This window comes from Lipotes vexillifer, unplaced genomic scaffold (genome assembly GCF_000442215.2).
Source record: "Lipotes vexillifer unplaced genomic scaffold, Lipotes_vexillifer_v1.1 scaffold1665, whole genome shotgun sequence".
In the NCBI taxonomy this organism is placed as follows: domain Eukaryota; kingdom Metazoa; phylum Chordata; class Mammalia; order Artiodactyla; family Lipotidae; genus Lipotes; species Lipotes vexillifer.
Window position 1 is genome coordinate 541,604 of NW_006783279.1, and position 25,438 is coordinate 567,041.

Here is a 25,438-nt window from a genome sequence, read left to right on the forward strand (position 1 = left end):
GGGGGGGGGGGGTTCGATCCCTTGTCAGGGGTAATAGGACCCCGCATGCCTCGAGGTACACCCCCCCAACAAAAAACTGCCAATTTTGCTGTTGGTGAGACACAGCATTGGGAAAGATCCCCAATGTTCTCCTCAACTTGTTGCAGGTAATAAGTCTTTCCTGGGAATTCCCTGGTAGTCCAGTGGTTACACTTCCAGGCTTTCACTGCTGGGGGCCCGGAGTTGGATCCCTGGTCAGGGAACTAAGATCCTGCAAGCTACGTGGCAGGGCCAAAAATAAATAAATAAACAAACCCTTCCTTCTTTCCTGCTTTGCATCTGTTGGCTCCACACCCACTCGAGGACAGTAACACTGTCTCTAACAGTTTTGTTTGCAGCCTTCTCATTGTGGTGGCTTCTCTTGTTGCAGAGCACAGGCTCTAGGCACGCAGGTTTCAGTAGTTGTGGTACATGGGCTCAGTAGTTGTGGCTCCTGGGCTCTAGAGCGCAGGCTCAGTAGTTGTGGCACACGGGCTTAGTTGCTCCAAGGCACGTGGGATCTTCCCGGACCAGGGCTCAAACCCGTGTCCCCTGCATTGGCAGACGGGTTCTTAACCACCGCGCCACCAGGGAAGTCCCTCTAACAGTTTTAAGGTAGACAGTTACATCGTGTGGGACACTTGTGTCAAAAATTTTTTTTTTTGTTTTGTTTTTGCCTTGCCGCACGGCTTGTGGGCTCTTAGTTCCCCAACCAGGGATCAAACCCCAACCCACGGCAGTGAAAGCATGGAGTCTTAACCACTAGACCACCAGAGGAGTCCTAGAAACAGATGTTTTCTTCAGGACAAGTTGAACATGGTTTAAGTTAAAACCTATTTTTGCTAGCTGGTTGCAGGCAAGTCCTGCTAGTGAGGCTGAAGCAATTAACTGGTCTGGAAACTGGGATCTTGGTGAGAGCCTGATGTGGCCGTGATTGGACCCAGGAACATTTCCTGCAATTAGAATTAGTATAAAATAGATACCCAACAAGGACCTACTGTATAGCATGGGGAACTATACTCAATATTTTGTAATAAACTATAAGGGAAAAGAATCTCAAAAAATATATATATGTATTCATTTTGAATATATATTATATATAACTGAATATATACATATAACTGAATCACTGTGTTGTATACCTGAAACTAACATAACATAGTAAATCAACTATAATTTTTTTAAAAAGAAAATTAATTTAGGTGGTTTAACAAATCAAAAATTGCAGTTGTTTGTATAGGGATTACAGACAAGAATGTGAAATGCAAAACTCTCCCAGAGTACAATGGACAGTTTCATACCGACATGCATTTCTGTTTCTATTCAGAAATAGTAACAGCATTTCTGTTTCTATTCCCTGTAAGGAACAGCACCAAAAACAGAGGAGAGCTTAAACAAGCTTTATTTGGGAACACTCCCGGGCGAGGTTCACTGGTCCGAGAGAAAGGGGCCAGAGAAGTCACGCCCGGGTGCAAGCACGAACAAAATTTATAGGGGTGGACGCAGGGGAGGTGCTTGCTGTGTGAAGCAGCCCTTTTATGGTAATCTCTCGGGTGTTGTGGCAATGTCAGGTGTCGGTTGCATCAGCCTCAGAGCCGTTGGTTCCGCCCCTCGGGGAGCCGGAAGACCGGGGCCAAGTGGTGTGGCAATGTCAAGGTGTCAGTTGCATCAGCCATTTTGGCTGAGGTTCCGTCTGTCTCCCTGGGCCCTTCCCCGGACCTGCTGGCCTTACATTCCCCATTAACACAGGAGGCCTTGTAAATTCGCAGCCTCAAGACCTGAGAAAGAGCCCGGAAATAGTCACAGACACATCAGTGATTCTATTGGATAGGGGATCTTACAGGTCCGAAGCCAGGTCCTGAAATGACACCCCGCCTTGTATAGCAGAAGGCAGGCAGGCAGGACAGGGCAGCAGTCTTCACTACTGGAGGGGAAGAGGTAGGTTACCAGTTGGTAGGGGAATTGACCTGAGGTTGGCTCATGGGTTACCAAGGAAACTATCATAGGGGAGCTGTTCTGATCTAAAGATTAAAACAGTCACTAGCTGGGGCAGAGAGGTAAGCATGTAGGCAGTTGTTGATTAGGCTCTGTGATTAAAAAATATAAATAGATCGTTTTAGGGTCTGCAGAAACCTGGGAGTGTTTCTGACCCTGAAGCAACATACAGTGAGGAGGGAGGACAGGAAAGTGTCAGGGGAGCAGGGAATGAGTTAGGGGTGAATTCTGGGCTTATATGGAGGTTTGGTCAGGAAAAAGGAAGGTTCTGGGGGCAGCACCGGGCTTCCCTCTGTTCTGCACCTGGGTGTTTCCTTCTGCCTAACTGAACTGGATCATTGCCTTTTGGATCTCTTGAGTCTCTGTGGTGTCCTGAGGAGTACAGCTTGTACCTCCTTATTTCAGAGTAATGTTTGAAACAATCAAGGAAAATGCTTAGAGCTGTCATTTTCGGCCACTTAATATTGAACACGGTGTTATTTTGTTTTGTTGGGTTTTTTTCCTTCTTAAATTGAAAAAAGAACTATTTAAAGGAAAAATTAGGGGGACTTCCCTGGCGGTCTAAGACTCCAGGCTTCCACTGCATGGGGCACTGGTTCCAAAAAAAAGAAAGAAGGAAGGAAAGAGAAAGAAAAGAAAGGAAGGAAGGAAAGAAAGAAAAGAAAGAAAGAGAGAACGAAAGAAAGAAAGAAGGAAAGAAAGAAAGAAAGAAAGAAAAGAAAGAGAAAGAAAGAAAGAAAAGAAAAGAAAGAGAAAGAAAGAAAGAAAAGAAAAGAGAAAGAAAGAAAGAACAGAGGGCAAGAAGGAAAGATTTATGTTTCACTGCAAAGACATGGTAAACTAAGGAAGACAGCCGGGCATGAGTGGGTGGAGACAGGTACAATGGGAGTGAGATGACTGCAACTGAACCTACCCTTGGGATGTAGGGTGGGTTCTCACCCAGAAGAGGCTCATTTAGTTAAGCAAGAGATAACAGAGTTATCTTTGAAGGGAACAGAAATTGAAAGGTGAAATGCAAAACTCTGCTTGTGCTGAGTGTTTTCATACTAAAGGTATAAGAACATCATTTCCATTTCTATTCCCCTAAAACCCCGGAGGCAGAGACCAACTCTGATCCAGGGAGTGTATGTCAAGAGGAATCTGACAGTTTAAGTCAAAAGCATTGCTTTATATCATCATTGTAAAAAAAAAAAAAAACAACTTTAAAAACACATGTTAAGTCTTTGGTTCTTTATTTTTAATTTGTTGATCTGTTACAATCAGGAGGTAAATTGTTATTTCATAAATACGATTGAAATTAAGCCAAATGGCATCTACTTTTTTCAATCAACTGAAATTGTCTTTTGGCCAAATTTAAGGTCATACTTGCTGTCTTTTCTATGTGTGTGTTGTAAGGACAAATACGAATTTAATCTAAGAGACTTAATTCCTCTTGTATGTGAAAGGAATAGGCACAACACAGGCACAAAGAGCATGCAGGGTCCTTCAGTGCCATTCAAAGGCATAAACGCTGAGGTTCTTGGGCATGTTTGTTATTATCATTATTAGTTTAAAATTTCTAATATTCCATTATCCAGATGTAACATGTGTATTTGCTATTTTTTGGATTTTGCTTGATGTCACATTATGTAGTGACAATGTTAGACTTTACTCCAATCCTGGAACTCTGGAAAATAGCAAAGGTAAAAGAATTCCTTTTCTTCTTTTCTGCAGATGGTAACAGCTTACTTACTAAGAACTATGCTTCCTCTTTAATTTCAGTAAGACTTATGATAGCCCCCTTGTTTACTTTGGAAACAGCAAGAAAGGAATCCGACAAATTACCATCCATTGCTTTATCAACGATTACTGATTTGTTGGTCCTTATATCAGTGGACACAATGCCTGTTAACATGATTTAATCAAAATTAAGTTTTTCTCCTCTCCCAAATGCCTTACTTTTTGGACCACTTTTGAGCTTTGTAATTCAGAGCAACCTTCCTGCCAGAATATCTGCACCCAAGAGTAACTGACTTCAGCATAAAACATCATCTGAGGGCCTTCCCTGGTGGCGCAGTGGTTGGGAGTTTGCCTGCCGATGCCGGGGACGCGGGTTCGGGCCCCGGTCCGGGAGGATCCCGTGAGCCGTGGATCGGCTGGGCCTGTGAGCCGTGGCCGCTGAGCCTGCGCGTCCGGAGCCTCTGCTCCGCAATGGGAGAGGGCCATAACAGTGAGAGGCCCGTGTACCGCAAAAAAAAAAAAAAAAATAATCTAGACACAGAACTTACACACTTCACAAAAACTAACACAAAATGGATCACAGACCTAAATGTAAAACACAAAACTATAAAAACCGTAGAAGATAACATAGGGGAAAACCAAAGAAACTAAGAAAACTCCACACCCAGATACCTTAACTTGTGAATTCTGTCACACATTTAAGGATGAAATAATATCAATTCTACACAAATCCATCTAGAAATTGAAGAGAAGGGAATACCTTCCAAGTGATTCTATGAGGCCAACATTACACTGATACCAAAACCAGGCAAAGACTTAAAATAAAACTACCCCCCCCCCCCCCCCCCAGTGGAAGCACAGAATCCTAACCACTGGACCACCAGGGAATTCCTGGTAATAATCCTTTATAATAAGATCTATCCTTATCTAAGTCTGACACTGGTAAATATTTCAGTCCTTCCACCTGGACTCAAAAATGTATGTTCTTTAATTTTTAAGGTCACATCATACTATATCGTTCTGTTTTTCACATTTTTGAATTGTTAATAATTTTTATCAGTTTCATAATGATATCACAGGGAGACCTGTGTCAAAATCTTCCTGTGATTTAGGAAGTTCCCTTTTTTTCTTGTGAATGTGTTAATTTGGCTGCCTTGATAATTATGTAAGGAAGGAAATTCCCCATTAAAAAAAGGGATTCATGACTTTGCCTTATAATCGGCTTCTCCTCTACTGTTCTGTGTTTAATGAAAGGTTCCACCATTGAGACATCTCCTTGCTTGGAAACATGGAAGTCCACACTGAAACGTCTTTTTTGCCAACACAGCTAGTTTCTTTTTTTTTTTTTAAGCAAGAGACAGGAGACTTTTATATTTAAAAAAAGCGTTGGTTGCAAGACATATGCAGGGTCTTCCCTGGTGGTCCAGTGGTTGAGAATCCATCTTCCAATGCAGGGAACGCAGGTTGGAAACCCTGTTTGGGGAAGTAAGATCCCACGTGCCACGGGGCAACTAAGCCGGCTTGCGGCAACTACAGAGCCCACACTCTGGAGCCAGCGCGCCACAACTAGAGAGAAACGACCCCACCCACCCAGCCACCCCGCCACACACACAAGGAAAGATCCCCGGTGCTGCAACCAAGACACAACACAGGGCTTCCCTGGTGGCGCAGTGGTTGAGAGTCCGCCTGCCGATGCAGGGGAAAATACTGTTAGACATGACACCAAGAGCAATAATAGGTAGGAATAGGAAATAATAGGTAAATTGGACTTCATCAAATTAATGACTTTTGTGCTTCAAAGGACACCATCGAGGAATTCCCTGGTCATCCAGTGGTTAGGACTCTGATCTTCCACTGCAGGGAGCACAGGTTTGATCCCTGGTTGGGGAACTAAGATCCACATGCCGCTCGGCCAAAAAAAGAAAAAGGACACCATCCAGAAAGTGAAAACATCCTTAGGAATCCTTGTGTGCTATTGCTAAGGCTATTAAATTGTGTCGCCAGGATGAAAAACAACATAGCAGTTCATCAAAAATTTGGAACTGAGTTACTGTTTGATCTAGCAACTCTACTTCTGGGTAAGTACTCGAAAGAATTAAAAGCAGGAACTCAAACAGATATATGTCCACTTGTGTGTCTATTAGCATTATTCACAATAGCCAAAAGGTGGAAGTAACCCAAATGTCCATCAACAGATGAATGGATCAAAAAAACTTGGCGCTGGGGCTTCCCTGGTGGCACAGTGGTTAAGAATCCGCCTGCCAAATGCAGGGGACACAGGTTCGAGCCCTGGTCCAGGAAAATCCCACATGCCACGGAGCAACTAAGCCCGTGCGCCACAACTACTGAGCCTGCGCTCTGGAACCGATGAACCACAACTACTGAGCCCAAGTGCCACAGCTACTTAAGCCTGCATGCCTAGAGCCCATGCTCTGCAACAAGCGACGCCACCGCAGTGGGAAGCCCGCACACCACAGCGAAGACCCAACACAGCCTAAAGAAAGTAAAAAAATTTTTAAATTAAAAAAAAAAAAACTTGGCACTTAACATTCCATGGAGTATTACTTGGCTTTAAAAAGAAAGCAAATTCAGACGTGCTACAACATGGATGAACCTTACAAACATTATGCTAAGTGAAATCAGCCTGTCAAAAAAGGTTAAACCCTGTATGATTCCATTTGTATGAGAACCTAGAGTCGTCAGATTTATAGAAATAAAAAGAGTGGTTATGGGCTTCCCTGTTGGCACACTGGTTGAGAGTCCGCCTGCCGATGCAGAGGACACGGGTTCGTGCCCCGGTCTGGGAGGATCCCACGTGCCGCGGAGCGGCTGGGCCCGTGAGCCATGGCCGCTACCAGGGGCTGGGGTAACGGGATAATGAAGAGGGTTTTTTTCTAATGGGAAAAGAGTTTCAGTTTTGCAAGATGAAAATAGTTGGAGATTAGTTTCACAGTGTCAATTTACTTCCCACCACTGAACTATACAGTTTCAAAATGTTGAAAATGTAAACTTTATGGCATGTGTACATTACCAGAATTAAAAGTAAAAAATTTAAAGCAGGAGAATGGAAACACAACCCACAGAATGGAGGAAAAGTCTGCAAGTTATATATCTGATAAGAAACTTGTCTCGAAAATATCTAAATACCTCTTATAACTTAATTATAAAAAGTCAAATCAGTCAATTTAAAAGTGGCAAAGGATTGAATACACATTTTTCCAAGGAAGATATACAAAGATGGCCCAGAGTATATGAAAAGGTGCTGGACATCATTAGTTATCAAGGAAATGAAAATCAAAACCCCAGGGAGATACCACTTCAAAACCACTAGGGGGCTTCCCTGTTGGTCCAGTGGTTGAGAATCCATCTTCCAATGCAGGGAACGCAGGTTGGAAACCCTGTTTGGGGAAGTAAGATCCCACGTGCCACGGGGCAACTAAGCCGGCTTGCGGCAACTACAGAGCCCACACTCTGGAGCCAGCGCGCCACAACTAGAGAGAAACGACCCCACCCACCCAGCCACCCCGCCACACACACAAGGAAAGATCCCCGGTGCTGCAACCAAGACACAACACAGGGCTTCCCTGGTGGCGCAGTGGTTGAGAGTCCGCCTGCCGATGCAGGGGACATGGGTTTGTTTCCCGGTCAGGGAAGATCCCACATGCCGCAGAGCAGCTGTGCCCGTGAGCCATGGCCGCTGAGCCTGCGTGTCCGGAGCCTGTGCTCCGCAACAAGAGACGCTTATAAAAAAAAAAAAAAAAAAAGACACAATGCAGCTATAAATAAATATTTTTAAATATATTAAAAAATATGCAAAAATGCTAAAAAAAAGAACAAAGGCACCATTCTTAATAATTTTCTTCCACATTATTAAAAAAAAAACCTCATAACTACCGTTCCTTTTATTTTCCTTAAAAAAAAAATCTATCAGGCTTAGGCACAAGTTGCTGGTGGCTGCCAACCAAGCTGGCTCTGCACAGCATCTCCCTCCCATGAGCGGTATGTTTGACTCTTCACGTTTTATACTTAAGGCATCTTTTTCTCTTGTCTGACAAAGTGTATATATTTCCTGCATGCTTTCTTTACAGTTTTGTCACCGAAAACAAACAAAAAAGGCTCCTTTCGGCCCAGGCCTGGCCAGCAGGGCTGAGACGCCGTTTCAGGTGGAGTGGCCGCCTCCCACCAGGCTGGCGCGTGCCGCCGGCCCATTGGCTGACGGGGCCAGCAAAGCCCGAGGCCAGCGCCCAGTGACCCGGCAACAGCCCGTGCACGTCCCCAGCTCTGCCTACGGCGAGGCCGCAGAGGACATGGATGGCCTCGTCCCGGTGGTCCTCCATCTTGCTCTGCGTGCAGTGGAGACCCCCATCGTAGCTGGGCGATAAGGCACTGGGGGCTCCTGCTCGAGGCCACTGTGACGTCCCTGCTGGGCCCTGTGGGGAGCCCGGGGGGGCACTGGATGAGAAGTTATTGCTTGAGAGATCGAGACCAGTGTCTTCCCAAGGGCGTCCTCGGTGCTGCCACCCAGCAACACGGCTAGTTTCAAACGTTGCGTAATAATCTATCTAACGCACATCCCAAAATTTATTCCAGTCGCTGAAACTTTTAAAAATGGGATGTTGGGGACTTCCCTGGTGGTCCAGTGGCTAAGACTCCGCACTCCCAATGCAGGGGGCCTGGGTTCGATACCTTGTCAGGGAAATGGATCCCACATGCTGCAACTAAGACCCGGCACGGCCAAAAATAAATAAAATAAAAATGTGATGTTGTTTGCATGTTGTGTTACATCAGGACATTATGCTCATTTTGTCTGAAAATATTTTAAATATGCCAATAGCCCTATGTAAACATCATATTACAATTGATTGCTGTTTCTCTATGGATGAAATCTTCCACCTGCAGGGATGCGTGAAAACATACTGCAATAAATGTTTAATGACAGATATTGCCACAGAAATATTGAGGGCAGAAATGAAGTTATTGCATAGTCGATAATCTAGATTTACCTTCTTTAGGGTTCATATTAAAGAGAATACACCTCCCCAGTAAATGTCCTTAGAAACATGGCAAAGTTAATTATTCCTTAGATGAGAATAAATCCCAACGTCTTCTGAATACTATATATTTTACAGGCTCTGTTATCCACACCTGACAGAACTTTCAGCAATAGAACACAAACAGCTAAAATACATTACAGTTTAAAAATAAAAGGTAAATTTCTACTTATTCTCATAATGAACATATTGTGAATTTGAAATTGCATTATATTTAGTTATTGTTGACTTAAGTATATTAGGATGTAAACAAGTTTTTCTCAAAGATATTTTAAGGTAATTCAGCACAAGCATGGAATACGATAAGTATTTTACAAAATAAGGCAATTTTTATGGCTCAAAGCCAAAGACAATAACAAATGAGAAATATATGATTATATGTGTAGAAGAATCCAAAAAAAAGGCAATTCTCATCAAAAGAAAATATTTTTTTTCTTTTATTTTCCTTTTTCTTTTTCTTTTATCTATGTGAAATGATGGATGCTAATTAAACATATTGTGGTAATCATTTCACAATATAGGGAAGTCAGACTATTGCTGTACACCTTAAACTTATATACTGATGTATGTAATTGTATAAAGAGTTGTTTATACAATTCTTATATGTCGCTGTGTAAACAGTTGGTTTCAAAACGGCAAATAGGGGACTTCCCTGGGGGTCCAGGGGTTAACACTCAGCAATCCCAATGCAGGGGGCCCGGGTTCCATCACTGGTCAGGGATCTAGATCTCGCATGCCTCAACGAAGACCCCGCGCAGCCAAATAAAAGGTAAATATTAAAACACACAGAGAGCAGCTTCAAGATGGTGGAAGAGTAAGACACGGAGATCACCTTCCTCCCCACAGATACGTCAGAAATACATCTACACGTGGAACAACTCCTACAGAACACCTACTGAACGCTGGCAGAAGACCTCAGACCTCCCAGAAGTGTGGATGGAAGGCTCTTGGTGCTCCAGCCAGAAGTCAGTGCTGTGGGAGAGCCAACTTCAGGACACTGGTCCACAAGAGACCTCCCAGCTCCACGTAATATCAAACAGCAAAAATCTCCCAGAGGTCTCCATCTTAAGAACAAGACCCAGGTCCACTAAACAACCAGCAAGCTACAGTGCTGGACACCCTATGCCAAACAACTAGCAAGACAGGAACACAGCCCCATCCATTAGCAGAGAGGCTGCCTAAAATCATAAGGCCATAGACACCCCAAAACACACAGAGACAAACACACACAAAAAACGGTTAATGGGACTCCCTGCACTCCTACTGTAGGTGGTGAGGAGCTAAGATCCCACATGCCCCGTGCTGCGGCCCAAAAATAAATAAATAAAAATACTTAGGCGAGGGTTTCCCTGGTGGCGCAGCAGTTGAGAGTCCGCCTGCCGATGCAGGGGACACGGGTCCGTGCCCCGGTCCGGGAGGATCCCACATGCCACGGAGCGGCTGGGCCCGTGAGCCATGGCCATTGGGCCTGCGCGTTCGGGGCCTGTGCTCCGCCACCGGAGAGGCCGCGGCAGTGGGAGGCCCGGGTAACTTAGGCTAAAACAGCGAATAATTAAAACCCGTTAGCAAAAAGGAAGAACAATACAATTTATAACAATTTTAAAACATATTTATTTTTTTATTCAGGCTGCGCCGTGAGGCATGCGTAATCTTAGTTCCCTGACCAGGTATGCAACCCGTGCCCCCTGCAGTGGGAGTACAGAATCTTAACCACTGGACCACCAGGGAAGTCCCAATTTACAACAATTTTTGAAAACGTTTTGCTCTTTTTAAAGCAACCGTTACTGACCTAAATCATCACTTGCCTTAGTCCTCCAGTCTCAGACCCTACGACTTGTCCCTGAGTCTCTGGAACTAAGCAGATTGTTGAATTTGGCCTCTGGAGTGAAAGGGGAGTAGAAATGGAGAAGCTGTTCTGCAGGGTGTCACTATGAAATAGCCCATTCGACCCAGGGAGAGTTTTGTATTTCTCATTCTAGTGTGTAATACAGAGACAAGTTCACTTCTTAACTTAATTCTAATTGCACAAAATCTTCCTGGATCCAACCACTGACTCATGTCAACTACCCTGGAAGACCCACATTTCCAGAAATATGAATACCTTCGCAGGACACGAGAGCAACCTACTGGGGAAAATAGCTTTTATTTAAACCATATGCTACTTGTTTAGAGGAGACATCTTCGTTTTCGACATAACTGGCCCCCACAAATGTAACCTTTAGCTTAAAATTGTTAGATCGCAACTTAAGCCCGTCAAGTACAAGCACCTCCCAAGCACCTTCCGGGTCCGCCCCCTTCCCACCCTCCCGTGGTCCCTGCTTGCACCCGGGTTCCCCTCACTTCCCCCCCCAACCCGGCCCTTAGCGCTCCACCCAGGCCCCGCCCCACCTCTTCACCAGGCGCATGCGCACTTCTCTACAGACCCGGAAACGGAATGCTTACAACGAAGGTCACACTGCAGAACGTAAGTTTCTCTTTTCTAGTTTAAATCTGTGCTTCGCGGTCCCTTTACTCCATCCTTAGGGTGCTGGAGTCACTGCGATGTTTAAATTCCCACTCCCGCCCCTCCTCCCATCACTGTTACAGATCGCGGACCGTTTCCCTTTGGGTTTAAAATTTCTCTGCGTCCAGTACCGAAGCCCTTGCCTTTTCTGCCTTCGGTCCACGTAGACACCGCCTTTCGCTACATTTTCCTGCTTAAAACCCTTTAGTACCTCCGCCCTGCTTGTAAAGTCCTCTTCCGTGAGGTGTATTCGAGCTCCCCAGCCTCGCCCTCCGCCTCCGTAGGGCAGCTCCGGCCGCCGTGCTGCCGGAGAGGCCGCGTCCTCTCCCCGGTGCTGGGGTTCTGGAGAGTCCTCCCCTCTCCTGAGACCCCCTCCCTCTTAGACCCTCTGTCCTCGCCTCTTACTCAGACCTGTCTTTCTGCTCCGCAGGCCTCCCCTTCCTGGTCAGCCCTTCCTCAGACCCCGTGTAGGGGGAGGTGACCTGGGCCAGCCTTGTGACACATACTGTTCTTCGGTCCCGAGTTCCAAACTGTCTCTAACAGCATGCGGGCGTCTTATTCAGTCGCCATCCTCGTAAATACAGAGGCGAGGGGGATCAGGAGAAGCAGACACAGAGAGCGACTGAGAGAAACAGAAAAACTGAGAAGGATAAAGAATGATGGAGAACCAATGGGAACATAGAGGGACTTGTAAATAGACAGTAAAGTGAAAGTGATTAAGCCTGGAAGGTAGCAGGTGAATAAAATAAAGAAGTAAATAAAAAAGCCGGATCTCCAGGAATTGGAGAGCAGCAAGGGGTGAGGGGCTCTGGATCAGTGGTGGGAGGGTGGTAACAATGGTGAGGCGTTTCAAACAGAGGGTCCGGGAGAGGATAAAAGGTGGAACCATGGCCTTCAGAGCAACATGGTGCTGGGAGAGAAGGAGAGGAAAAATATTGACTACTGGAGCAGAGAGAGCAGGAAGGAAGCATAGCCACCTGGGGTGCCAGAGAGTGGGGAGGAAGAGAGTGTAACAGGGAGAGGAGTGTAAACAGAGGGCAGAGAGGGAACAGAAATGGGGGGAAGAAAGGCAGAAATACATAAAAATGTAGGTCATCCGAAAGGTTAGGGAGAAAGATCATCAATAGGGGTAACAAGTTGCAGAGTGGGGCAGGACAGGAGTGAGAAAATAAATAGGAGGGCAGAAACAGCAGGAGAGTAGAGGGGAGCAAAGAGGCAGAGACATAGAAAGAAGTAGGGAGACAGATAAACAGAATGAAATGGAAACACATAGTAGTGCAGGTAGAGTCCTAGAGATTATCATACTAAGTGAATTAAATCACACAGACACATGATATCACTTATATGGGGAAAGCTAAATAAATGGTACAAATGAACTTATTTACAAAGCAAAACTAGACTCAACAGACATTGAAACAAACTTATGGTTCCCAAAGGTGGAAGGAGGGGGAGGGATAAATTGCGAGTTTGGGATAAACAGATACACACTACTATATATAGAATAATTAAAGCAACAATGACCTACTGTATAGCACAGGGAGCTATATTCAATATTTTATAATAACCTATAATGGAAAATAATCTGAAAAATATATTCAATAAAGAAAGGATAACCTACACTATTTGATCTTCAAAGATCTATCATGTACTGAAAAAAAATAAGTGTAGGAACTTACTTGTTGTTCTCTGTGTGGGAGTTTACTGTCCTGAATCCCTCCTGGGACAGTGGGCAGCAGAGGACTGTCTGTTCCTCAAGCTGAGGGCTTCCCTGTGTGTGTGGTTGTGACTCAGGAAGGGGGTGTATCGATTCTAAGCATTAAACAGCATCTTTCCAACTTTCAAGATCGACCTCTAAAGACTCCTATTGCCTGAGGAAGAAGCCTGGAAGAGGAAAGAAAAGGAGTCAGAAATGGCTCTTTCTCAGGTAAAGTCATTTTCTCTGTTGATTCTTCAGCCTGTCCTTCCTGAGATGTCCTTCTTTGGACTCGCTAATCTTGTCTGCCACCTGTACATTCACAGTCATCCAGGGCCTTCTCTCAAGGCCTGTCATCTCCACTTAGATCCCGTCTCCCCATGACCCAGTGACCTGGGACTTGTGAGGAGGCTCCACTGGGCCTAGTCCTGGGCAGGGCTTCATACCCATGGATTGGAGACGCGGTGTCAGTGCTACTGGGCAGCAGGGATTGTTGAGGGGCCCCATCTCAGTGCACTGGCTGTTCTCTGTAAACCAGGATAAAGAAGCTGTACATGGAAGTCAGTTAATAATATGCACTTAGGCCTGGTAAATTTTAGGAAACAGAGTAATTACAGCAAATACGTTCTCACTTTTCATGCTGCATTAGAAGCGAAATGGATGTGTCACTGATTTAAAAATCGTAATGATTGGGAATGGAATGGAAAGGTCAGAGATACATCAGTGATAGAGGGTGTTTCATTCTATCATTGATTTTAAACTTTGAAGTCAACCTAAATTTCTGACACATGGAGATTCTTAGCCCGTTTTGATCATCTCCGGTCCTTGGAGGTTACTTTTCACTGTTGGTTGCCTCCTCTGACACATAGAAGTTTCTCATTCTGATGCAGGTAAGGTTCCAGCTTTACACTTTTGCTGGTAGATATCCGGTTTCCCAGCACCGTTTGTTACTGAGACTGTCCCTTTTCTATTGTGTGGTCTTGGCACCCTTGAAAATGCGTTCTGCGTTTATGCAAAATTAATTTTGAGTGTTCTGTTGCATTACTTTACGTATCTGTGTTTATGCCAGTACCACACCATCTTGATTATTTCGTGATATGTTTTGAAATCTATAAAGGGTGCCCTCTATTTTTCTTCTTTGTCAAGAGTATTTTGGAGATTTAGGAGATTCCCTATGAATTTTAGCATAGTTACTTCTATTTCTGCAAAAATTGCCATGGGACTTTTTTTTTTTTTTTTAGCGGTACACGGGCCTCTCACTGTTGTGGCCTCCCGCTGCAGAGCACAGGCTCCGGATGCGCAGGCTCAGCGGCCATGGCTCACAGGCCCAGCTGCTCCGCGGCATGTGGGATCTTCCCAGACCGGGGCACGAACCCGTGTCCCCTGCATTGGCAGGCGTACTCTCAACCACTGCGCCACCAGGGAAGCATGCCATGGGACTTTTGATAGGGATTACATTGAATCTACACAACACTTTGGGTAATAGGGTCATTTTAAGAAGATTTAGTCTTTCAGTCCATATGTATAGGATGTCTATTTATTTGTATCTCCTTATGTGTCTTTTAGGAACATTTAATAGTTTTCAGTGTACAAGTCTTTTGCCTTCCTGGTGAATTTCTTACTAAGTATTCTATCCCTTTGATGCTCTAGAAATGCGATTGTTTTCTAATTTTCTGTTGACATTGTTCACTGTGTATAGAAATGCACATGATTTTTGGGCATTGACTTTTGGTATCCTGCAACTTTTCTAGAGTTGTTTTTTGATGTAGCAGTTTCCTTGTGGAATCTTTACTGTTTTTACATATAAAAGTTATCATCTACGAAAAAAGATAATTTTACTTTTTTCAATTCGGGTAACTTCCTTTTTCTTGTCTAATTTCTCTGGTGAGGGCTTTCTGTACTTTGCTGGACAGTAGTGCGAGAGTGTGTATCCTTGCCTTCTTCCTGGTCTGAGAAGGAAAGCTTTCTAGTTGAGTGTTTATATCTTTTTCTCTTTTTGGCCTTGTGGTGGGATCTTAGTTCCCTGACCAGCGATTGAACCTGGGCCATGGCAGTGAAAGTGCCAAGTCCTAACCACTGGACCGCCAGGGAATTCCCAGAGTTTTTATATCTTGAAACATAGTTGAATTTTGTGAAATGCATTTTTCTGCATCAATTGAGACGATCATATGTTTTTTTCCTTTATTCTGTTAATGTGGTATATCACATTAATTGATTTTTGTATGTTGAGTCATCCTTGCTTATAGTAATAAAATCCACTTGGTCATGATGTAAAATCATTTTAATGTGTTGTTGAATTTGGTTTGGTACTATTTTGTTGAGGATTTTTCAGTATTCATGAGGGATATTGGTTTGTAGTTTTCTGTGCTTCGTGTGTCTTTCTCTGGGCTTGGTATAGAATCATGCAGGCTCCATAGAATGAGTTTGCCAGTGTTCCCTCTACAGCTCTTCGGAAGCTTTTTATCTGGATTAGAGGTAATTCTTCTGTAAATGTTTGGTAGAGTTATGCAGCGAACCAATCTGGTCTTGGCTTTTTCCTTGTTCGAGATTTCAGATTACTGCTTGAACCTCTCTTGTTATAATTCTTTTCAACTTTTTTATTACTTAAAGATTAGAGCTTAATAGGTTGTATGTTTCAATGAATTTACCTGTATCTTCTAGATTATGTAATTTGTAAGCATTATTGTTCATAGAACCCCTTATAGTTTGTTTTTTTTAAATTTATTTTATATATTTATTTTTGGCTGCGTTGGGTCTTCGTTGCTGCGTGTGAGCTTTCTGTAGTTGCAGCGAGCTGGGGCTACTCTTCATTGCAGTGATGGACTTCTCACTGAGGTGAGAAGCTTCTCTTGTTACAGAGCATGGGCTCTAGGCGCATGGGCTTCAGTAGTTGTGGCACCTGGGCTCAGAAGTTGTGGCTCGCGGGCTCTAGAGCACAGGTTCAGTAGTTGTGGTGCACGGGCTTAGTTGCTCCGCAGCATGTGGGATCTTCCCGGACCAGGGCTCGAACCCGTGTCCCCTGCATTGGCAGGCGGATTCTTAACCACTGCGCCCCCAGGGAAGCTCCTCCTTTTGCTAAATTTGATTTTAGTTTATTCTTCTCTACTTCCTTGAGTAGTAAAATTGGATTTCTGATTTGACTTCCCTGTTAGTACGGCTTTCACTATGTTTTATAAATTTTTGTATGTTTTCATTTTCATCCAGATATTTAAAAAATTCCTTTGTGATTTCTTCTTTGACCCATTGGTTATTTATGAATACGTTGTTTTATTTCCACGTTTTGGGGATTTTTCTGTTTTCATTCTGCTGTTTATTTCTAATTTTATTGCTTTGTAGTTTGAGAAAATTCATTATGCTCTCAGTCTTCTTAAAATTGTTAAGATTTCTTTTATGTCCTAACATGTGGTCTCTCATGGAGAATGTTTTATTTGTTCTTCAGAAGTGTGTGTTTTCTGCTGTTGTTGGGTAGAGTGATTTGTACATGTCTGTTAGGTCCAGTCGGTCTATAGTGTTGTTCAAGTCCTCTGTTTCCTTATTGATGTTCTCTTTGGTTCCACCCATCGAAAAAACTGGGATGTTAAAGTCTCATAGGATTATTGTGCTGCTATTTCTCTCTTTGTTTCTGTTAGTGTTTCCTTCATTTTTGGAGGGAGCTCTAATGTTAGATATATAAGTACTTATAATTATTATATCTTCTTGGGGAATTCTTTTAAGAGTATGTATTGTCCTTTGTCTCTTGTATCAGATTTTGTCTTTAGTTTATTTTGTCTGACATTATGTAGTTGCCCCTGCTCTCATTAGGATGGAATATTTTTTTCCATCCTTTCACTTTTCACCTTCCCATGTCCTTAGGTTTGTGAATGTTCACAGTTGCAGCTCTGACACACTCTCTGTGTGTCTCTCACTCTTGTTCCCTGTTTTCCTCCTGTTACTTCCTCTGGTGGTCACTGCTCAGGCAGACTGTACAGTGGTGAAAGGCAGGAGCCCTGGCCAGCCCCCTTCACTCTAGTGTAATTTCAGAGGGAAAGCATTGAGGGTTTCCTTCTGATTATACTGTTTGGTGAAATGTTCTTGCTTCATAACAATATATTTTTTTCTATATTCCTTTTTGTCATGATTTTTAATTCTCCAGGAAGTTTTAAACTTTATTATTGTGATAAGTCTTTTTCTTAATATGTTAAATTAATGTATAACTTCTAATTTTGAGTCAGTGGTTTCTTTTTTATTTTTTTTTTTTGCTGTACACGGGCCTCTCACTGCTGTGGCCTCTCCCGTTGCAAAGCACAGGCTCCGGATGCACAGGCTCAGTGGCCATGGCTCACGGGCCCAGCCGCTCCGCAGCATGTGGGATCTTCCCGGTCCGGGGCACGAACCCGTGTCCCCTGCGTCGGCAGGCGTACTGTCAACCACTGCGCCACCAGGGAAGCCCTCAGTCAGTGTTTTATAAGTGGAATACACAAACTCTGTTCTGCATTTGTTAATACCTACCTATTTTAATTTTAGTGGATAAAATTGTACTTATATTCTTCAACTTAGGTGTTGTATAGAGATAGGAGTTAGAAGTTTTGTATTTTTCTCTTTCTGTTTGTACCATTTTTCTTTTACTAGACTACTATAGGATAATGTTGACGAAGTAAATTAAGTGCAGGTAATACTTCCTTGTTCTTCGAAAATGCTGAAATAAATGTGGATGAAAATGATAACAGAAAATGTTATCCAAAAATATGTCAATAGACAACTCCTATCTTTTTTTTTTTTTTTTGTCCAAGCCAAGCAGCTGGAGGGATCTTAGTTCCCCAACTAGGGATTGAACCCAGGGCCACAGCAGTGCAATTGCCGAGACCTAACCACTGAACCACCAGGGAACTCCTGCCTTTTCAGTTAATTGTGTGTTTACATGTGTGTGCATGAGTGCATGGAAGTGCAAGTCCATGGTTTTGATAAAGACATCATTATTTCAAACCTATCTTTTTGCATTTGAAATTATATCTTAAATGTATTCCTTGGCCTCAAATTTTTTCTACAGTATTGTGTTAATGGTTTAAATAGCAATAAGATTACTAACATTTTATGTACATCTGTGTGTGAGCCCACGTATGTGATGACGTTTTATGCCCTTCCACGTCGTTCACCTTGAACTTCTTTCAAATTTTCTCAGAGAATCCTCTGTCAGTGTGCTTTTAATGCTCTTTCTGTTACTCAGCTGTCTCATTCCTTAGCTTCAATTCCAGACACTAACCCTCTGAGTTCTGATATTTCCTGTGTCGTTTTTAGTTTCATGACCTGAGTCAAGTGTCTCCAAGTGTGTCTGACACAGTACTATCCTTTGTAAGATTGGAACAGGTCATCTCTAATGAGCTTTTATGTCTATAACAATTTCATACATGTAAAGAATTTTTTTAGAATGATATTTAGCATATAGGAATTGTTCCAACCCTTCTAGTCATTGCTCTTGTTATCATTATCATAATTGCAGATTTTGACCTTTCTGTAAAGCCACTGTGGACTTTGTCATCTCTGAAGGCACCACTGATACTGTAGCTGATTTAGATTTTGAATATCACGCAGTGTGTAAAACATAATATGTAACACTTCTGCATAGACAACCTGTTATTGAATTTTATTTCTAAGTTTTTCGTGTGTTGTGTGGAAAAATGAAAAATCTACATTGATTGGAGGATATCATAATTGCTATGAAAAGGCATAAGAAATTAAAATTAGAGACCCATAATTTCCCTAAATACCTTTACATGGATCTGTCAGACTACATACTTCCACTGAATTGATCCTTACCACTCTCTCCTCTTCTCATTTTGTGTGATAATAAGAACTCTCTTCATGGACCCTTGATGAGATATGTTTTCATTTCAGGCACCGTTGACATTCAAGGATGTGGCCATAGAATTCTCTCGGGAGGAGTGGGAATGCCTGGACCCTGATCAGAAGGCCTTTTATGTGGATGTGATGTTGGAGACCTACAGCAACCTGATCTCCCTGGGTGAGGGTAACTTCCCTTCAGAAGTTGGGAATCTGCCTTTTGGGTATCTTTGCATTTTTCCTCTGTGCCCCTTGGGAGCCCTTGTTTTGCTTGACTGATCTGAAATCCCTGTTGACTCAGATATGAAAAGCTTCATGATGTGATATCATGAGTTTAAGCTTCACTTTTCTCCAAATGATCTATCCATTTCATGATACGTCAGGCGTTGTTCCAGAGCTTAAGTATTTATAAAGCTCAGGGCAAACTTTTCAAATAATGAATTCTCTTTTTTCTACCCCTGTGCTTTCGATTCACTACCTCTTGAAAGAGAGCTAATTATCTGCATATTACACTGTTCCCTCTGCATTCAGAAGGAGGCAAGTGGTGGAGCAGTCAGTGAAATATTTTTCCAGACCCACCCGTCATGTCCTCACTCCTCAGCTGAACAAAGAGCTGGGATTCTGGAAGAGCCACAGATCTTACTTATTTCTCTTGAGAAGCAGAAATTTCTGTTTCTGATCTGAATATTATTTGCATTTTGGAACAAGAGGAAGAGCCCTAGCCTCTGAAGAGTGATGTGAAAATAGCAAAAAACCAAGGGTGGGGGAATTTATTAAAAGTGTGAACACAGGTTAGGTCTCAGAAGGGCAGAGAATCATGATCTATGCTCTGCCATCTGGCCCCTGTGAACTAGTTTTTACTTGACTTTGAGGAGCGTGAAGAGGGTTGTTTTATTTATTTTTATTATTATTTTTTTTTTTGCGGTACGCGGGCCTCTCACTGTCGTGGCCTCTCCTGTTGCGGAGCACAGGCTTCTGGACGCGCAGACTCAGCAGCCATGGCTCACGGGCCCAGCCGCTCCGCGGCATGTGGGATCTTCCCGGACCGGGGCATGAACCCGTGTCCCCTGCATCGGCAGGCAGACTCTCAACCACTGCGCCACCAGGGAAGCCCAAGAGGGTTGTTTTAAAGGGATCTTTTGCCCCCTTCATTTCTCTTTCTGTACTTGATTTCATTGGATGCTCAGTTCTCAGTCCATATCATAAGAGTTGATGCCTCCAGACTCCAGTCTCTGGGCCTTTCTCAGTTTTATCCCTATTTGTGTTCTTAAATGACCTAATCAGAAGATGGGAAAACACTGGCTGCTCTTTCATTCCACCTGGCACCTCAGAACCGGCATGGAGCTGTCTCAAACCCCATCTGCTTGTTTAGATTTCACAGCCATTTCTTCTGTTCTGATTTTGCCACACACTTCAGGGATGTGTGAAACAGAGAGGTAGATTGGATCTTGTGTAATTTTTACAGAGCAAAACTATAAAGACAGTGGACAGAGAGATCCTCTTTTTATTTCCCAGTCCCTCACGGGGGGAACATGTGAATCTTTCAAGCTCTCAGTTTGGCATCTTTGATAGAACGCATAGTTTCTTCTCAAGGGCTGTAATATCTGACCCCATATCTTGAATTTGGGGTCTTGTAATATCTGACCCCATATCTTGTATTTTTTTCGCTCTTGTACTGCTCTACCAAGTCAGTAATGTAGATTCTCCTGATTTCATATTCTTCTAAGTTTGCATGATTTTGCCTTTTGAAACTTGCTTTTGAAATACGTATTCCTAGAATCTGAAATTTTATCCAGTTTCTTTGCTGTGATAATCCACCTGTAGCAGACAGGTACGGATGGACTCTCTGTGGAGTGGGTTTACTGGATGACAGGAAATTTTTGTTGGAGAATGCTTTCCCTCATATGCTGTAATATTTTCCTGCTCCACAGTAAGTCGCCACTTGAAGCTACTCAGTAGAGTGGTCTGTGTGTTGTAGGATACGAGATAGAAAGTATCACGAGAGCCTGACTGAGAAGCCTTTCCCGTTTTTTTTCTGGCTTTGAGGACTGTCACAAAAGCCTCTCTTAAGGGCACTGTGACAATCTTGTTTCCATATACTAATGACCATCCCCTGTGAGCCTCAGGAAATGATGTAGGAATTTATCCCAGGAAAACTTTGTCCAAGTTCTCCTCTTCCTGATGCCAGACCCCAGGGCTGGAGGGTCTGATGTGGGGCTCAGAACTCGCACTCCTGTGGGAAGACCTCGGTAATATTATTCTCCAGTTTGTCTGTCACCCACACAAAGTATGGGATTTGGTGGTATCATGGGTCCGCCCCCTCCTACGTATCTCATTGTGGTTTTTTCTTTATGTCTGGTAGGTTTCTTTACATTCTGGTAGGTTTCTAGTAGGTTTCAGTCTTTTTCAGCCATGGTTGTTGTCATTTGGGTGTGCTCCTGAGAGGAGGTGAGCTTAGGGTCCTTGCACTCCGCTGTCTTGGCCGCTCTCCTCTTGTACAGTTATATTCACACAGATAGACAATCACAAGCTGTGCTCCCAATATGCATACACCCTGTGCTCCACTCATGCCCTTTCTCAGACCTGACCTTTCCTGACACGGCACTTTGATGTAGACGGAACCACTGTTATTTGCTCAAATATTTATGTTGTTCCCCTGATTGTCTCAATTTCCGCAGCACTCCTTCACCCATCCCTCCACCTTCCACATTACTCAGACTGTAAAAACGATCCCTCTTTTTCTGTCGAATAACTTTCTCGTGACATGACCGAAATCACTATGTGCAGCTGTGATGATTCAGAAACCATTTTCAGGAGTGGTGGCTGAATAACATTATCAGTTACGTGGCTCCCTTCTTCTGCGTCTCTCTTGGAGTTTTCTTTTTAAACTCCTGGTATTTGTTTGAATATTTTGTAACCTGTACTGCCTGGGTGGGCAGTCATGCTTTAGAATATGCTGTCTTAGTTTGGAAGTTCAGGTTCAAATCCTGTTTCTCTCAGTACTTTCTGTATCAATTGCAGTCATGTACATAAATGTGTGAGTCTCCTTCCCTGATTTTAAAAATTGTGTTGATTTCCCTCAAGCCTTTTAAACAAATTAGTGCCATTAGATGGCTTAGAATCTTGTATGTTTTACAGTAAAGATTGAAAAGTTACGTTTTATAAATAGTTATATTAATATTCTGTCATGTTTATTGTCACATCACTTTGTATCATATCTTGTATGTTTTTCATCTCCAGTTTGTTCTAAACAACATTGTGTCTGACCCTAGTTAATAAATATACAGATTGCTCACTCTTTATTACATATATTTTAGAGGCAATGAACTGGAGAATTTAAGTGCTCTGTGAAGGTAGGGAATTGCTCTGTTTATTGGCTGTTAGGTTAGGTAACTCTAGAGTAGTTCGTTTATTAATTTTTTTTGGTGTTTTTAAAAATTTATTTATTTTATTTTTGGCTACACTGGGTCTTTGTTGCTGTGAGCAGGCTTTTCTATAGTTGTGGCGAGCGGGGGCTACTCTTCGTTGCAGTGTATGGGCTTCTCATTGTGGTGGCTTCTCTTGTTGCAGAGCATGGGCTCTAGGCACACGGGCTCAGTAGTTGTGGTGCACGGGCCTAGTTGCTCTGTGGCATGTGAGATCTTCCTGGACCAGGGCTCGAACCCGTGTCCCCTGCATTGACAGGTGGATTCTTAACCACTGCACCACCAGGGAAGCCCCATTTATTAATTTTTAATTGTAATTTATATATGATGGTTTTTCAGCATTTATTATAGAATACAGCTGACACGTACCACTTGTTAATGTAGTAAAATATGTGTTCTTTATGGGTACATAGTTTTATAGCAGATATTTAGAAAAATATTTTTTAAAAATTGTGTTATCAAATTCTTCATTTTCTGTATGCTGAATTTGTAATTCTGTACTGCTAGTTACTTAAATTATTCATTAGATAAGTCTGTTTTGGATTATGTACCATTACAGTACATTGTATGTTCTTTAGCATTTATTTATGTACCATAGTATGCAGAATATATGTACAGTATAATATTTTTTGCATCCTCATTTATGAGACCACAGTATGTTTATTGTTAATTGGTATATGCTTTGGTGGAAAAATATTGTTTCTTCAAGAGCTAACCTAAGTTTGTCTAGTGTGAATGTTTTTGTTATAGGGTGTTAGAACTAGGCTACCCTAATATTAATTTGAATTACATGTAATCACTCTTTCTTTAGTAAAGAGTCCTATTCTTTTACTCTTCCTAAAATTTTTAAGGTCATGATTGGGAAGTTTCATAACCTTTTTGGACATAAGTATTACTCTGTGTTTATTTCACTTTATTTTGGCCATGCTGTGTGGCTTGAGGCATCTTAGTTCCAGGACTAGGGATCGAACCCATGCCCCCTGCAGTGGGAGTGCAGAGCCCTAACCACTGGACCACTGGGGAATTACATAATTTTGGTTTAATATCATATATTCAACGTTAAACGTTTACTCATGAATTGTAATGAATAATACACCTTATGGTTCTTTGTATCTTGTAGATATCTCTCATATACATATGATCAAGAAATTACAACCAGGAGCAAACAGTGATAGAGGAGAAGTATTCCAAACAGTGATGTTGGAACGACAGAAAAGCCATGAAATGAAACATTTTTACTTCACGGAAATCCAGGAAGATGACTTTGGGTGTCAGTGGAAGGATGATAAAAGAAATTACAAAGGAATGTCTGTAGCCTGTAAGGAATATATAACTCACAGAAGAGATCGACATAGTAGGTGGAATTCAGGAAAGAAGCCCATTGAAAATAGGCTTACATTAAGCTTTCAGGATGAATTGCATGTATTTAAGAACGATATTTACAAATGTAATGAGTGTGGCAAAGCCTTTAATCATGGCTCATCCCTCCGCAGACACCAGATAATCCATACGGGAGAGAAGTTATATAAATGTGGGTTATGTGGCAATGTTTTCCGTCTGAAGTCACACCTTGTAAGTCATTGGACAACTCATACTCGTGAGAAAACTTACAAATGTAATGACTGTGGCAAAAGCTTTAATCATGGCTCATCCCTCCGTAGACATCAGATGAGCCATACCGGAGAGAAACTGTATCAATGTGAAGTATGTAGCAAAGTGTGTAGTCAGAATTCCTCCCTTAAACGTCATCAGAGGATTCATACCGGAGAGAGACCTTACCAATGTAATGAGTGTGGCAAAACCTTTAATCGTGGCTCTCACCTCTCCACACATGAGGTAATCCATACAGGAGTGAAATTATGTAAATGTGATGTGTGTGGCAAAGTCTTTAGTCAAAATTCATGCCTTAGAATCCATCGGAGAATTCATAACGGAGAGAAACCTTACAAATGTAATGAGTGTGGTAAGGTCTTTCGTCAAAATTCACATCTTGGAAGACATCAGAGAATTCATACTGGGGAAAAACCTTACAAATGTAAAGAGTGTGGCAAGGTCTTTAATCAATATTCAAATCTTGCAAGTCATCAGAGAATTCATACTGGAGAGAAACCTTACAACTGTAACGTGTGTGGCAAGGTCTTCAGTCAAAATTCAAATCTTGTAAGTCATCAGAGAATTCATACGGGAGAGAAACCCTATAAATGTAACGAGTGTGGCAAATTCTTTAATCAAAAGGCATACCTTACAAAGCATCAGAGAGTTCATAATGAAGAGAAGTCTTACAAATGTAATGTGTGTGGCAAGGTCTTCAATCGAAATTCAAATCTTGAAAGTCATCAGAGAATTCATACTGGAGAGAAACCTTACAAATGTAATGAGTGTGGCAGGTTCTTTTCTCAAAAGCCAAACCTTGGAAAGCATCAGAGAGTTCATACTGGAGAGAAAGCTTACCCATGTAATGAGTGTGGGAAGGTCTTCAGTCGAAATTCACTTTTTGCAATTCATCAGAGAATACATAATGTAGAGAAACCTTTCAACTTTAATGGAGTTGAAATGCCTTTACTCAGATCTCAACCCTCACTAAATATCTGATAATTTATACGTGAGAGAAACCATGTAAATGTGACATATGTGGGAAGGTCTTCATTCAGAATTTACACCTTACAATTCATTGGAGAATTCATAGTGGGGAGAAGCTGAGCAAACGTCATGAATATGGCAAAGATTTTGTGCCTGCAAGCCTCACTTTCTATCAGATAATCCGTAGTGGAGAGAAACCTTACAAATGTAATGAGTATCTCAACGTCTTCAGTCCAAATTCATACCTTAAGATCTGCCAAATACTTTATACTGGAGAAAGTCTTTTCAAATATAATGAGTGTGGCAAATCCTTCAGTGTTCTGTCAAGCCTAACTTACCATCAGGTAATCCATACTGCTGAGAGACTTCTTTAATAATATAGTGATATGACAAGGCTTCTATCAGGCATCCATATCTTACACTTCATTAGAAAATTCATTCTGAATAGCAACCAGATAAATGCATTTATTGTGGCCAAGCCTTAAGAGGAGAAATTTATTAATTAAAGAACTCATTCTGGGGGCTTCCCTGGTGGCGCAGTGGTTGAGAGTCCGCCTGCCGATGCAGGGGACGCGGGTTCGTGCCCCGGTCCGGGAAGATCCCACATGCCGCGGAGTGGCTGGGCCCGTGGGCCATG

General features: G+C 42.5%; 1 protein-coding gene and 1 non-coding gene across 2 annotated transcripts; one reads left to right on the plus strand and one right to left on the minus strand.

Moving 5' to 3' along the window:
- Window positions 1-13,153: 13,153 nt before the first annotated feature.
- LOC103086546 (zinc finger protein 160-like) lies at window positions 13,154-25,175 on the plus strand. Its single transcript, XM_007455899.1, has 4 exons — window positions 13,154-13,210; window positions 18,851-18,977; window positions 23,342-24,742; window positions 24,826-25,175. Exons 1-4 carry the CDS (start codon window positions 13,196-13,198, stop codon window positions 25,173-25,175), a joined length of 1,893 nt encoding a protein of 630 aa, XP_007455961.1. The 5' UTR covers window positions 13,154-13,195.
- Window positions 14,999-15,070, minus strand: TRNAE-UUC (transfer RNA glutamic acid (anticodon UUC)). The gene has a single exon. It is a non-coding gene; the product is annotated as a tRNA-Glu (tRNA).
- Window positions 25,176-25,438: the final 263 nt, after the last annotated feature.